Source organism: Rhipicephalus microplus, chromosome 5 (genome assembly GCF_043290135.1).
Source record: "Rhipicephalus microplus isolate Deutch F79 chromosome 5, USDA_Rmic, whole genome shotgun sequence".
NCBI lineage: Eukaryota > Metazoa > Arthropoda > Arachnida > Ixodida > Ixodidae > Rhipicephalus > Rhipicephalus microplus.
Genome location: NC_134704.1, coordinates 125,917,133 through 125,933,593, shown reverse-complemented (window position 1 = coordinate 125,933,593; position 16,461 = coordinate 125,917,133). Strand labels below are relative to the sequence as shown.

The window sequence follows — 16,461 nt, the reverse complement described above, 5'->3', positions numbered from 1 at the left end:
GAGACTGTTTCCTTCAGAAATGGAGAGGGTTGAATAAGGCAGAAGAAGTGATCTTCTACTAAAGAAGAGGCTTGATGGTTCAAAGAATGCAGCTTCGTCCCTAATGTCGTCACAGAACACGGGGAGCAACACAACTGCTGTCGGAGGAATTTTAGTGCCTTCTTTGATGACGAGTTTGTGTACGGCGGGCGGAATGCGTCTGGTTGCTTGGTCGTAAAATGGGAAGTGTTCAAGTTCCGATCTTGCACAATCAATAACGACATGGTTACGCGATAAAAAATCCCATCCAAGTATGATGTCGTGTGAGCATGACCAAAGGACAATAAACTCAACAGTGTAGTGGTCCTTCGCGATCATCAGTCGGACAGTACAGGCGGCTACAGGCTGAACCGGGTCCCCATTCGCTGTTTGCAAGGACATCATATCAAGAGGCGTCGTCCCTTTACGGAGCTTGCGGCAAAGTTTAGCGTCTATCACGGAAACGGCAGCACCGATATCCACTAGAGCATATGCTCTAGTACCTTCTACAAAAACTTCGACAATATTCGACGGCAATGTCCGAGGACTTGAGCATTTCGACAGCGCAGTTCTTGCCTCCTGAACTGCGGCGGTTAGTTTCCCTCATGTTCAGGAGCTGGCCGATGACGCGTGGGTGACGGGGACTGACCAGACATAGTACGCGGACATTCCGGTGAAGACGAGCTCGACTGATGGTCCGAATTTTCCAGACGATATGGAGAAAGGTCTATGAAGCTGTTCTGTGTCCGGGCCTCTGTGTATCCCGGCACGCAACGACGGCAGATGGGCCAGTTATCGCGCATTCTTCAAGTATTGGCGATGAGGGGAGCAGCCCATGCGGCAGAAGGGTGAGTTGAGGCTGTGGTGGCAATGGGAGGAACCCAGGCGGTGGATGGCTGAGTCGGGGCTGAGGTATACGGCAGTCCCTGGAACGGCGAGGGGTGGTGTAGCTGCTGCTGCTTTAGTGCCTCAGCGTAAGTAAGAGGTGCAGTGACAGGGGGCTGCTGCAAAGGCACCGACATAGCCTCAGAAATCTGCTCCTGGACCACATGTCGGAGCATGGGAGCCAATGATGGTGGGCGTCGCAGTGGCTGTTGCTGCGAGAGCTCCTGGCATTGAGCAAAAGGCAGTAGAGAAAGCTGCCGAGCCACTTCCTCTCGCATGAAGTCTTTCATTTGTGTGAGAAGGTTTGTCTGGTCTGTTATGATGTCCTGTGCGGTCACTGGTTGGATTGTCTGAAATGAGCGTCGCGTCTGAGCTCGTTGCCTCCGCAATTCATCATAGCTTTGACACAAAGTCACTACTTCTGCCACAGTGCTAGGAGACTTCGCGAGAAGCATCTGGAAAATGTCATTGTCGTCGCCCTTCATAATGTGCTGTATCTTCGCACTCTTGCTCATGGAAGCATCGGCGCGCCTGCAGAGGTCGATCACATTTTCTACATATGATGTGAAAGTTTCACCTGGCTCCTGTGCCCGTGTGCGCAGACGTTCGGCACGTAGCTTCCATAAGGTAGGGCGACCAAAAACGGCACGTATCGCCTCCTTGAAGGCGGACCAATTCGCGAACTCGGTTTCGTGGTTCGTATACCACAGCTTGGCCACGTCGGTGAGATAGAAATTGACAGTGCCCAACTTAGCAGCGTCATCCCACCTGTTGGGTCAACTAACTTTCTCGTATGATGACAGCCAGTCCTCGACGTCCTGGTCTTCGGTGCCTGTAAAGATCGGGGGGTCTCGCTGGTGAAGTGGGCCGGGCAAGTAGCGGCCACGAGATGTACTATTTGTTGTGCAGTGTCAACTTGCATGGTCGACGGCAGAGTGCAGAATCGGAGTTCCAGGGTGTAGGCGATGTGGTTACCCAGCACGATCCACCAAATGTAAAGAGGTTTATTGGGCGAACCAAACGGGCAGGTGGAAGATTCGAGATAGCGACAGAACGAGGAAGATGGAAGAGCTCGAGAGCCGATTTCGTGGTGTCTTACTCTGTGATGTATCTTGCCGTTCCCTGGTGTTGTCAACATTCCTTCATTATACAGTAATTAAAATTACTTTTTGCTATAGGGAGTAATAGCAGTGAGCAATCTCTAGAGCAGTAGAATGTGATCACTTCCGGTCATCTTTAATTTATAGTTAATTGGATTTGAAGAAATTTTTAAAAAGAATCGGAAATGCAATTCAGTCCATTTTTGGAATAATTCCGCCATTTCCGGACAGCATTGATAGAGGGAGGTAGTAGGCTGTCGACCTTGATTGCCATCAGACTAAGCATCTCAACGTCATCACACTTATTGCTGTTGTCACCGTCGTAAGGGTCTTAGTGAGGTGATGCACGCTCTAAAGTTAGTACATGGTCGCCAAAGTCAACAGAGTTGAATTGAATCTATTTTTGTGTAAGTGTACAATATTACATTTCAGGGGTATACTAATTAATACTTACACTACACCACCAGATCTAAGGCAGACTTCTGTTTTTTTTTGTTGTTGTTGCCGCACGAGATCGTTGAGGCAATAGTGCCTTGGAAAAATCAGTAACCTGGTAGTGTGAGAGAATCGCTGTGTGTTTGCTCTTCCTTTTTTTCTTTTGCAGAAGCACCAACTGTGACCTCTGAAGCGTCGACGCAGGTGAACTTGTCAGCACAGCCGACTGAAGCGAACCTGTATGTCAGCCAATGTAAGTTAGCGACACTTTCGTGTTAATTGCTTTCTTTAACCAAGAAGCTGTTCTTTGTCGAGGCCTTCATGTCCGGAGTCTCTCGTAGATTGGAAACAAGTCTGTGAAACTACTCCCACCACTCAGCACTGCGCCCTATGCTAGGGCTGCCACACCTCCTGCTTCATTAATTATAATATCTGGGGTTTAACGTTACAAAACCACCGTAGAATTATGAAAGACGCCGTAGTCGAGGAGTAAGGAAATTTTGACCACTTATTTAACAGGCCCCTAAATCTTGAGTACAGAGGCCTCAAACATTTCCATCTTTATCGAAAATGCAATCGCCACGATTTGGATTTGATCCCGTGACCTTAGGGTCAGCAGTTTAACGTGATAACCTCTGGATCATCATGGCGGAGAAGACTCCCGCTTCATTTACCAACTTCATTCCGACTGCTTTATTCCCACTTCAGTGCCCATTTCATTCAACCAGCTAAGATAATTGGCGAAGGGACAGCTTCTTTGTAAGCCAACACTATCATTGTTTTGTTAGTGTTTGCTACGCGCAGCTGGCTGAATTTTAAAATGTTGCCTATGGTAGCTTTTTCATGTCCCGTTGCCATTGTATAACAATGTTTACAAAAGGAAGGAAAAAGAGAAAGAAAGAAAACATTTTTTTGACATGTTAGGCGTTTTATCTGTAGCACGACGTGGGCCTAATTATTACAATAGGGTCATTCCAAGAAAGACTTTGCAGTCGATGTCGCCTTGAGATGCCGTATTGAGGCCAAGTGTGGTGACATACTTGCGCGCCGCTTGTCGTATGAGAAAGTGCATCTGTCTGAATGGGAAGGATGTAATAAGCCCCGTGCTTCCGCGTGCCAGCACGTGCGAAGTTTGATCGCTAATGATATTTCGGTTCATACTGAGAGGTTATGTGCGAGTGACACTGTGTGCATCCTCTTCATCTTACAAATAATTTAAACGCAACTTGGGAATCCCTACAAACACTCAGTCATACACGCATCCACTCGTGAAACACACACCACACTAATCGCTCGACTACTAACGTGCTACACCACAGAGTGCTACTGCGAAGTTGCGCCAAGTTGAAATATGACCCGTTAACAACTATCCCCAACCGCTTATGGTATGTGACAGTGCAAAAAACTAGAAAAGACAGCAAGGACAGAGAGACTCTCTGTCCATGCTCTGTCCGCGCCGGTTTACGTGATGTTATAAACAGTCAAGTATTGCATGGTCATCGGCTAAAGTCGATGACCATGCAATACTTGACTGTTTGTGGGAATTTTGTGATAACATGCCGGGCTGTGTCACAACTCCCTGAGATGCTCTGAAAGGAACTATTCATTATTGCATTGAAAAATTTGTCCCCTCCAAATATGTTCCCACTAACAAAAATAACCCGTGGATGACAAGAGAAATCATTCATTTACACCGTAGGCTAAAACGAGCCAAAAAACATAAAAATCAGTTAGTGAGATATCTAAATTAAAAGTCAGCTTTGCTTTCAAACTCTCGGACGCAAAAATTAGGTATTTCACTCATTCATTACCTGAATTCGTGACAAAAAGCCCTGAAAAATTCTGGCGATATATAGAACAAACAGATGCTACGCCAATCAAATAACTGTTGATGGTTCCATTGTAAATGATGCGTCGGTTGTCGCTGATCGGTTTGACAGATACTTCTGCTTTGTATTTTCTGCTCCCCAACATGAATCACCACATGGCAGCCTTCTTCCAGTAATGTCTTCCGAGTTCATAACTTATGAGGGTATATTTTCTTTGCTGCTTAACCTGAAAAATAAATCTTCAGCTGGTCCAGATAATATCTCTAACACATTCCTGCGTAAATATGTCGAACTCGTTGCGCACATTTTAACAAACGTTTTTCGCCTCTCCTTCGAAAATTCCTTCATTTCTGATGATTGGCGCATGGCACGTGTAGTACCGGTGTTTAAGAAAGGAGATCGTCTAAACATTGCAAACTACAGGCCTATTTCCTTAACGTGTACGTCATGTAAGCTATTAGAACACATAGTCGCACATTACATCACAACATTTCTTGAAGAAAACAGCCTGCTGTCGCCATTACAGCACGGATTTAGGAAAAATTATCGACCACCACGCAGCTAGTCACAACAATTCATGAGTTTACGTCGTTGCTTAATACGGGGAATCAAACTGATGCTATTTTTTTAGATTTTAGTGAAGCCTTCAATCTTGTCACGCATAGCAAACTCATTTCTAAATTACATATTCTAGGTCTACCTGTTAACCTCATTGACTGGATCCGTTCTTACCTTCACAATCGCAAGCAGTATGTTAAAGTAAATGACTGCATGTCTGGTATTCTACCAGTATCATCTGGAGTTCCTCAAGGTAGTGTTTTGGGACCTATTCTCTTTCTAGTGTATATAAATGACAATGTTAAATCAATAGACACATACAAGTCCACATAAAGATTTTCGCAGATGACTGCATACCTTTAATTTATAACGATTACTGCTTCGAATGACCAGAAATGCCTGCTATCCAACCTTTGCGCCATTTCTAAGTGGTGTGAAGATTGGTCAATGAAATTAAATAGCGATAAATCAGTTGTCATGCATATAACAAATAAGAAATGCCATTTTAATTATACGTATTCTCTCAACAACTGTCCATTGACTGAGGTTAACGAATATAAATATTTGGGTGTCACAATTACAAGCCACCTAACATGGTCAAGCCACATTAATAAAACATGCTCATCTGCTTCTAGAAAGCTCGGTTTTTTGAGACACAAATGAAAAACAGCGCCCTCAGAAATCAAAATGCTGGCCTACAATGCTTTTATAAGACCAAAGTTAAATTATGCTAGTGTCGTTTGGGACCCACATATAAAGAAAGATGTTAAGAGGCTTGAGATGGTGCAGCGAAAGGCGGTTCGCTTTATCTTTAATGCCTACCACAGAAATGACTCGCCAACAACAATCATGGCCATAAATGATATCCCTACTTTACAATACCGAAGAGCTGTTGCCCGGCTGAAATTTCTACACTCACTTTATTTCCGTAATTTTAACATTTGTCCGGAAACTTATATAAGAAATCGAATCTCGAGACAAACTTGACATACTGACACTTACACTTTTGAACCTTACTTCGCACGTACTAATCTTTTCATGAACTCATTCTTTCCTCGGACGATCAATGATTGGAACGCGTTACCTTTTGAAGCATTCTGTGATAATGAAAATCCTGACTTCGATAACTATGTATCTTTCCGTTTTTAAAAGTACAACTCAAGATCTCAGACTGTCTCACCTTGTATCTGATTTGCATTCTCCGGTTGCAATTTGTAATTTCTTGCTGCCATTTAACTTTGTTTAATATTATCCTGTGTTATACTGCCTTAACATGTTTTTATTGCTTGAACTTTCTTCTTATTTAAGTTACATTGTGAATCACTTTTTATTATGCCCCCCTGCTTGGTCTTTGGACCGCAGTATTCTGTAAATAAATAAATAAAAAATAAATGCGTTGAAATGAGCCAAGTAGCCTAGCACAAAATCATCCTTAGCCCAACAACAAGTTTTAATGTGTATTCTCTCTTGGGCCACTACAACTAAAGCTCCTTCGTGACCTATCGTGCTTGCAGGTGCGACACAAAGCTTCCAGGAGACTGAGACCGCGGTGGAGGTGTACGGCGGCCAGGAGTACAGCAGCTCGGAAGCGACCGCTAGCAGTTCGACTGTTGAAATGGTTCCTGTGGTGTCGTACCTGTGCTTTCCTGTGCTCACGTACCAGCCCTGCACCGTAGACACCTCCTCGGCGACCGACTTGCCGATTGAGTCTTCACAACCGTACGACGTGTTGACAGCGACACAGGACTTGTCGCTCATGTACCAGCCCTGCACCGTAGAAACCTTCTCGGCGACCGACTTGCCGATTGAGTCGTCACAACCGTACGACGCGTTGACAGCGACGCAGGACTTGTCGAAAGAGGACCGCTGGCAAGTGGGTCAGTTCTGAACACCTGCTGCCGTAGTAAGGGCTCGTTCACACCGAAGGGGACACAGCAAAGCAGGCAAGCGGGTTTTTCGAAGCAGCGAGTGTGTGCACCTGGTCTAACTGCCTGCCACCTTCGGCTGGTCGTGTGGCAAAGGAGGCAGGCATCTCGTGCTTTTGTGCACATGTCGCTACGACGTGGCAGTGCTTCTCCCTAACGTCACCACTGCCCCTCCGTGGCGTGGCATTCTGATAGGCTGCGGCACTGCTCCGGTAGCAATCACACTTTCCTTCATGTTTTTCTCACTTTCCCCTCTTGGTGAGGAGGATTTCTTTTTTCTTCCTTTTTAGCCGCCCCGCCTTCAGTGTGAACGAGTTTACAATGAAGGAAGAGCAGCCGAAGGTGTTTTTCAACACGGAAAGGTCGTGACTGTTCATATTTGTTCAGACCGCATGGCTCGCCTGGCTACGGGCCTGTCCAAACACTACTAGCCCAATCGCAACACACGTGCCGGGACTCCTGCTGCACCCAAGCAGAGGGTGAAAGAGCATCGCAGATTCACTCATTTGCCCCCCGCTTGAATGCGGCAAGTGTCCCAACACGGGCATTGAGGCTGGGCGAGTAGCTCATGGACATGCTCTGCTCGCGCGGCCCAAGAGGTGGGACATCTAGCACTTTTGCCTATATCGCCGTCACATGGCACCACTTATCCATTCAAACCGTGTGCGTAGATCTCGCGCTACTTGAGGCTCAAGCGGGTGTTAATGCAAGCGCTGCCGTCGCGAGCGTTCTGATTGGTTACAGTGAAGCGAATATTTTCGGCGAGCGGAAAGAGAATGGTCCTGGAGCGACCCGGCTCGCCGCCTTGCTTTCCGACCGATTTCGCCGCCTCATAAGGAGGTGGCAAAATTGCATACACTTACCGCTCGTCCTCTTTGGCTGCTCCTGTTTCAGTGTGAACGAGCCTTAATACTCATTCAGTAGCACTTGTTGTATAGTAGTAGTCCGTAGCGCTTAGAGTAGTATAGCAATTTAAGTGCAAGGTCTGTATAAGAACTGTCGAGAAAATTTTATTCCTGATGCCATTGTATGCCACAGCGTGTCCACATCGCGCATGCACTGTTTTGGCAGATGTGACCTTCAAAACAGGCCGTGTGCCAGGCACCTGCGGGCGTTCGTTCACGCAATATTGTTTTAGTTGACACCTGTAGAGTGACTGTGCAGGTGCATTATGTGGTGAACTATTATACCGTGGCATCGAATTTTGTGTTAGCGTGACGATACTTCACTAATTGGGATAAAAAGTATCGTGAAGATCGCTCAAACCAGGCACCTACAACCCGTATTTGGCACTAGCAGATCATTTTCTATTCCCAGAAGTGAGATCATCCCTCAAAGGACGCTATACCACAGGGCATTAAGTGTCGTAGAAGAAGCTTGTATACATGTGCTCTTAAAGGGCCACTCAACCAGGCTCCACATCAAACTTAAGTTAGACCCTTGAAGTTGTTAGTTGTTGGGTGTCCGATGAGGAACATTTTGCCACAAAAATTCTTTTAATCGGTTCACTACGAGCTGAGAAAAGTTTTTTACAAGCGGTGTGAAACGAGGCTTAGAGGGGGCGAGCTCGAAACCCTTGCCGCTCCTTCGCGTAGCCTTCGCAAGCCAAATGTCTTCCCTACACGATCCGGCATCTGACCAAGAGGTCACGTGCGCATGATGTGCCCGAACAAGCCCAACCCCAGTGCAGAGGCGTCAGTCACTGTCACGGCCTCAGTTCTTCGTCGTAGTCGTCTTCTAGCTGCTCCGACTAGATAGTGTCTCTCTCTCTCTTCCCCACTACACTTGCCTCAGTAGTGAAAAGGAGCCATCCCGGTGACTCGCGGTGAAGCAAGCATAAGGGGATCATAGTAACGTTTTAAGCAGCTGATGTGGACTGTGTCACTACCACGGCATCGTCTGTCGTCAGCAGGTGTCACTAGTTCAACGACATCATTGACCGGTGATGTGCATTGAACGATGCGGTTTGGACCATTGTACTTGGGTGCAAACTTTTAGGAGAGGCCAGGGGGACTGGAATGGAATCGAAAGCTATATAAATGAGCCTACGGGGAAGCTGTGAGCAGGCTTGTTTTGGTCAAACCATTCGTTTTGGAGACCTTGTGCGACGAATGTAGATGAGCGTGCTAATTGGCGGCACTCTTCGGCACACTGAACAAGTTCAGAAGCTGGGCGGTATTCTGAAGCATCTGGGCGGTAAGTAAGTATCGTGTCAAGTGTACAAGAAAACTTACGTCCGTACAGTAGAAAAAAAGGTGAAAACCCAGTAGTTGCTTGCATGGCCGTATTATATGCATATGTCACCAAAGGGAGCACCAAGTCCCAAATAGAATGGTCGGAGGATATGTCCATAGAAAGCATATCGCCGAGCGTGCAGTTAAAGTGCTCCGTGAAACCGTTTGTCTGCGGGTGATAGCTCGTAGTGGTGCGATTAGTAATACTGCACTCACTGAGAAGCTCCTGGGCGACTTGCGATACAAACGCATACCCACGGTCGCTAAGCAGCTCACGTGGCACGCCATGGCGAAGGACAAAGCTACGCAAGATGAACAAGGCCACATCACGAACAAGGCCACATCAAAAGGCTGGCAAAGCGGCGGTTTCAGTTAACGGGTGATATGGTCAATGGCCACAATAATCCAGCGATTTCTAGCAGGAGTACAAGGTAGTGGGCCGTAGAGGTCGATGCCGTTTCTATGAAACGGCCGAGCTGGACATGGCAGTGGTTGTAATTCGCCACAGGCATGACAAGTTGTTTTTCGTCGCTGACACGCAGTGCAGGAACATAGGTACTTGCGAACAAACGAGTACATTCCACGCCAGAAAAATCGCTGGTGAAGCCGGTCGTATGTTTTCAAAACGCCAGCGTGGGCGTTTTGAGCGCGAATGGCGAGGTATAACAAGAAGCGATTTCCTACCATCCGGCTGATAGTTGCGACGGTACAACATGGCATCTCGAATCGCATAATGGGGAGACTGATTTGGAGTGAGCGCGAAGCCGCAAGGATATTCCTTGCGAGTTTTTTCAGGCTTCGTGCGAAAGGTTTGTTTGTCACTTTAATGTTTTCTTCACAAGTGTCCGGTGTGGACGTGAGTAACCCCTGTGTTCTAGAACGTCCCTTCACTCAACGCTGCACGTTCACTTGAGAAAGCCGGTGGGAGTGCCGTCTCTAGGCACGGCAAGTCACTGCCTATCAACAATAATCCGCTGCGATTCTTGAGTAGCCCAGTGTCATTTTCAGCCGAGCAGCGGCGCAGTCCTCAACTCTGTCAAGTGAAGGGTGAAAGTCGAGTCGAGGAGGGTTTGTGAATACAGGGGTAAGAATGTTAGTTCATGAGGTTACACGTATGTTTTAGAAAAGTGGTAACCGCAAGGGAAGTTAATTAGTAGTTCATCCATGCAGTAGTGCTATAGCGTGCATTTGTGGACGTGTAATGTGTATGTTCCCGATGCTCGTGCAGCATGATAGTTATCTTTTTGTCAGCTCAAAGGAAACTGACGACTAGCTTTGGCAGCACAAAATTTTGGGGACTAAAAGATAACGTGAAGCAAAATGCTTTATTCTATGAGTAGGAGGCCTAGTGGGTTACAGCGGATTACTAAAACTGGCACACAAGTATGCCACGGAGAGCGCATCGATTGGGAGTTTTTTCTTAAAAGCAGTTTAGGGGAAGATTATTCTCGTATCGGGATTCGGGAGCTTCTGCGAAAGCCCAGTGAAACGTTTGACTGATGCTTTGTGCTTTAGTTTTACTGTCAAGAAATGTTCTTTTGACATCATTTTTCGGACTCGATGTGTCTCAGTGCAGGCAAGGCGCTCTCCCGTGCCTGTGGTTGTGTGTATTTCTGTGAAATCCTGGGGAGGAAAGGCCCATGGATGATCGAAAATTGCCGTATTGCGTCATCGGCAGTGCTCTAGATGACGCCAGCAAACAGCGACGCTTCGGGCAACCTTTATGGCTGGTCACCCTCAGGTCGCTAGTTCCTCGCCGGTGGACGAGCTGTTTCGTTTGGTGGGCCACCCTTCTGCCGCGGCCGCCAGCACGAAAGAAAGGCCAGCGCCTCATTTGTGGAGATAAGGAGCAGCGCCAAGACGCCCTGCTGTTTCCATGTGCTGGGCGTTGCGTGGCTGAAATTACTCAACGGAGCACCGCTGTCCTTTGGGCCCGCGCAGAGATGCGAGACGTGGCGTCTTCGTGCCCCAGTAAAAGCCATAATGCCCAGCTTCCGCGGATTATGGACGTCGGACCATCACACTGCGCGTGTCTGACTGATGAGCCGCCGATGCTCATATCAGCACCAGATGTCCAGGCATGGCCCCTCGGAGGCGCCTAGACTGCGACTGCCATTCGACAAAGCATGGGTGGTCAGCCCGAGTGGCGAGATGACAGACTCATTTCACCCCGCTCGCTGGAAGCAAGATTCACCGTAGGAGGCAGCATCGCCCGGACCATACACGTGTTCGGTTTGTGTATGTGTGTTTGTTGGGGGCGGTGCCGGCATAGTGACACTCGTGTGCTACGGGACATGTTATTGGACAGTGCCACATGGACATATTCCCCGATCTAAGGATCTGGGGAGATGAGACTATATTTAATCAGCCCTCGTGGGCTCCTTAGGGTGGTTCACAGAGGCTCCTGCGACGTTGGAATGTCTGGGAAGGCGTAAACAACACTGCAGACTTAGACACATCGGCACAAGACACGGGAACAAAGGCTGCGCTAGTCGGTGGTATGTCAATATCGTCAGCGACGAACAGCTTGTTCAACGCAAGTTCCGGAGACGAGGCACACAATGCAAAAAAGGCCACTTCAGCACGGGCACAGTTGATAACCGCATGATTAAAAAACAGAAAATCCCAGCCGAGGATCACATCATGAAAACACGCCTGTAGCATAAGAAATTCAATGGTACACTCAAAACTTGTTATGACATAGTGGTATATAACGAAATAATGGATATGAAGAAATAAATGAAATTCTCCTTGAAAGTTCCATTGAGAACCATGCATTTGAAACCTCATTGTAACGAAGTAAAATTGACCGGTGAGTGGATATAAGGAACTAAATTAGTCTATCAAATAGTCTATCAAAACGAAAACGGATCGTCGCGTGTTAAGTATATATATATATATATATATATATATATTATTTTCTGCGGAATTCGACGCTCATTTGGCACGGATCTTTCAACACTCCAGCGCCGACCTTACAGCCACGCAACGCGCGGCCGAGAGAGCCGTCCTCCTCACACAGCCAGCGGAGAGGATTGAGGAAGCGCTCGGCGGGTCACACGACAAAGAAACGGCACCGCAGTGCAAGGCGATTTCCCTCTGACTTAAGAACACACGATGGGGAAGCTTTTGAAGACTTACAATTATTCACAAATCAGAGAACATCCGTCATTATTTGAAGTATTCGGTGATGCGCGTCTGCACACGTTTGATTGATTGATTGATTGATATGTGGGGTTTAACATCCCAAAACCACCATATGAATATGAGAGACGTAGAGGGCTCCGGAAATTTCGACCACCTGGGGTTCTTTAACGTGCACCCAAATCTGAGCACATGGGCCTACAACATTTCCGTCTCCATCCGAAATGCAGCCGCCGCAGCCAAGATTCGATCCCGTGACCTGTGGGTCAGCAGCTGAGTACTTTAGCCACTAAACCACTGCAGCGGTGCCTGCACACGTTTGTCTTGCAGCGAGTCAATCAATTTTGCACGTAGTTTGTAAAGCGTGGTAGCGCATGGCTAAGTCCAGCGCCAGCACTCTCTAAAGACGGTGACAACGACTGCATCCCCGCTGCTACCCTCTGCACTGAGAAAGGATGAGCGTCTCGACGTGGAGAGAAGGAGATCGGCATTAGAGAGAGTCAATTCTCTGCGATAGCTTTTTTTTTTTGCTCTGTCTTCGCGCGCATCCTTGAGAGGTGAAGGGTCTCTACGTGCAAAAACGGAAAAGGGAGAAGCGTGGCACAGGCGCGTCGCAAATCAGCATTTGAGAGAGAGCAATCTGCCACAGTCTTTTCTTTCCTTTTCTTCTTTTCCTTCTTCACGCGAAGCGTTGAGAGGTGCCGCCGCAGGATTGTGCATGGTTCTGAGAGCATTTTCAAAGCGTATGTTCAAATCAATCATTGCAAGTGTTTGTGCATTCAAATTACAGTGCGATTTCACCCATTCAAGTACACATAGCTTTTACGGAACCACAGCGTGTGTTCGAATTAAGCGTGTTCGAATCAATGAGATTTGACTGTGTTTATTTTCTGTTGCACACGCGGTCACGCAGCGGTACATTGGGCCGCGAAGCAGTTTCCTTCTTTGCATGCTTATCGGTGTGCGTGCCCATCTGAGCATTGCCACAAATTGTTATAATCGATATAACAAATTAATGGCTATAACAAAATAATTGTGGCTCCCCTTCAACTTCGTTATAACGAGGTTTGAGTGCACACAAAACATCTTGGATGAGAACCCGGGCGGTACAGGCAGCTGATGGTCGAATATGGTGAGCACTGGCAGTACGAAGGGACAATTCCTTTGGCATCATGGTAACCTTCCGAAACAGGCGGCAAAGTTTTAAATAATTTACTGAAACGGCAGCACCAGTGTCCACAAGCGCAATGGTACGGGAACCATCCACAAAAACGTTGATGAGGTTTGTGAAAGAAATGCGAGGCGACAATGACGCAGTTCGTGCCTCGGGAACTGCGGCATCTAGTTTTCAGCGTCGGAAGGGCAGGGTCGACCGTGCATAGGTGACAGGGAGCGACGGCAGGAAGATAGAAATCGGTGACTGACTAGGGGGGGGGGGGGGGGGCGATCGGGGGAAGAAAATTTCTGTTGAGGTGCTGTGTCCGCGACGATCTTTGCATTGTGTCGCTGTGAATGAGAGGGCGGCGGCGGCAGAAGTGAGCGACATTTCTTGTGTAATCGCACGAATAGCAAATCGAGCGGTTGTCTGCGGTGCGCCATGGATTCGGAAACGCCGCGAGTGGTCGGCTGAATGGAGCCAGGGATGACCGAACAGGGACCAGTGAGGTAGCATAAGTGGGCTGTCGAGGTGCTCTGGCTGCAACGACTTGTGCATACATCAAGGGTGCAGCCTCCAGAGGTGGTGAACGAGTGAAAGGCAGAGCGTCGGCTACCTTATCTTGGATCACTTGCCTTATGGCTGGGACCAGACGATCTGAGGCCAGAAGATGCGTTTGTGCTGGTTCGCGCATGCTCGATAAAATGTAGAGCTGCCGAGTGACCTCTTCACCCACGAACTGCTTTATGTGAGCCAACATGTCATTCTGGTCTTCGAGAGTCAAGGCCGCAATCGAGTCACGCTGTTCCACAGAGTGCCGTGTTTGGGCGCATTGATTGCGCAATTCGTCAAAACTCTGTCACAAGCTGACGAGAACGGCTATGGTTTGTGGGTCCTTGGCTAACAACATTTGAAGTGCGTCTTCAGATATTCCCTTGAGGATTTGTTTGATGTTGTCGGCTCTGAGCATCGCTGGGTTTACCCGCTTGCACAAGTCAACAACGTCTTCAATGTAACTGGTAAAGGTCTCTCCTGGCTGATGAGTGTGCTCACGAAGTCGTCGTTCTGCATGGACTTTTCGCACAGCAGGGCGGTCGAAATCTTGCGAAATGGCGGTCTTGAACGAATCCCAGCTGGCAGTGTCGGCTTCGTGATTGCGCACTCAGAAACTAGCGACGTCGGAGAAGTAAAAGCTTACATAGGTCAGCTTAGCCGCATCGCCCCACTTCTTCGCTGCGCTGACCTTGTGGTAAGTAGCCAGCCACTCCCCAATGTCTTGGTTGCCAGTGGCGCTGAAGATCAGTGGGTGACGCAGTGGCCACACGCCGGGACATGCAGAGGCGGGAACTTGGGAGGTACCTTGGGTGGAGGGTTCTTCCGCCATTGCTGGCACTGGAGGTAAGGTGCGATTTCGTAGTTCCAGCTTCGAAGACTACCCCACACTTCCACCAAATTATAAGGGGGTTTATTGACTAAAACCAACTGCCTGGTTTCAGGGGTGTCAGTCACTGTCGCGGGCTCAGCTCTTCATCGTAGTCGTCTTCTAGCTGCTCCGACTAGATACTGTCTCTCTCTCTTTTTTCCACTACACGATAAATAAAAGTTAAGAAATGAACTGCGGAATTCAATACTGTAAAACATTTTGGGCTGTTACAGGGTGGGAAAGTTCGCAATACTAAAATAAAATATACAAACTGATTGGTACAAACATCACAGTGCAAGTTAAACAAGAGAATGTATGTACGGAACATAAAATAATACAAAACAGCAGCATAAAAACAATGTGCAAATTAAATTGAAGGAGAAACATCTATAATTGTACAGTTAAAGGGTAAAGACAAGGACTGTTAACAAAAGCAGTAAAATTCAAAACAGGAAGGAACAAAAAAACATCTTTATAAAAAAAATCTGAAAAACATATGAACTTGCAATAGCTCACAAAATTTGGCACGCACTTTTATAAAAATGATCTCATCAGAAAGTTTATTTTAAAGTGCAAAGGCGCACGGCAGTGTAGAATTAACCAATGAGTGAGTGTGGCTCAAAATGCATCTGAAACTGAGATGAAGTCGACTGGATTTGCATGAAGGACTTTTAAGCGAGAAACAACTGACTCTAATATGATTGGTTTCGTACTTGAATTCTCTACACCTGTTTATCTCTTCATAAACAAAACTGCTGTTAAACGAAACTCATTTTCCCGGTCCCTTCAGATTTTGTTTAAGAGTAGTCTACTGGAAGAGGCGTACTTATGGAAAAGGCATAGGCGGGCGGCAGAATGGCGAGAATCCAAGTTAGTAAGGGCAATACCGCGTTTGAATTTGGTGATGTTGGAATAGCTATAATACTTTCAAGTGGTGAAGCGGGCTACATGGTAATGAATAGATTCCAGTTTATCTATCAAGTATTGTTGATTAGGAGACCAGATAAATGAAGTGTGTGTTCTGAATTACTTTGCCCTTTACATTCTTGCGTTCGATATGTGTTGGCTTCTCATACTCTTTATCGTATACCACCTGAAGGCGTAGTGGCCTACCCAGAGGCCTGTAATTGAGTTTTTTTCTCTCTCCCACAAGGAACTCACCCACCACAAAATTATTTGGTTCCCTGCTCACCTTGGCTTGAGGGTTGGAGGCCTTCCCAATGTCAACGAGCTAGCCCACTCCAAGGCGCGAGGCTTCACTTACCGCGCCGAGACTTGTGCTTCTCAGACAGAGGAGTCAGCCAGCAGCCTTCATTTTAGGGACATTTTGACTACCTTCAACGAGATCACGAAGCATTATCAATTAGGCCGTAGGTCATTTCCATTGCCACACGAAAAGTTGTCTAGGCCACAGGCAATCTCTCTTCGCATGCTTCAGATGGGAACATACCCTAGCCTCGTAACCTATAGCCAGTATTCCGATATTTCAGAACTTTGTCCAGACTGCCAGAATCGCAGTGATTTTAACCACATGCTCTGGAGGTGCCCCTCTTTACAAAGAAAAAATGAAGAATTTTCTGAGAACTCCTTTCATTTATTGCTCACGAGTCCGGTTCTCATACAACAACTCAAGGCTGTCCAGAAGGCCCACGATGCGGCGGTGAGGCTGGGCCTCCCCGTCCCAACGTGGGAGCGGCCCGCGATCCTACCCCTATAAAATGGGGGTGGAATCCTTCAGGACCCCAATAAAAGTT

General features: G+C 47.3%; 1 protein-coding gene across 3 annotated transcripts in view; it reads left to right on the top strand.

Moving 5' to 3' along the window:
* Positions 1-16,461, top strand: part of LOC119173728 (uncharacterized) — a 137,470-nt gene that overhangs the window by 112,870 nt on the left and 8,139 nt on the right. For all 3 annotated transcript variants that reach the window (XM_075895927.1, XM_075895926.1, XM_075895929.1), the window contains 2 exons: positions 2,608-2,691; positions 6,340-6,702. In XM_075895927.1, the coding sequence (XP_075752042.1) occupies positions 2,608-2,691; positions 6,340-6,702 (447 nt within the window). The remainder of the gene's footprint in view (positions 1-2,607; positions 2,692-6,339; positions 6,703-16,461) is intronic.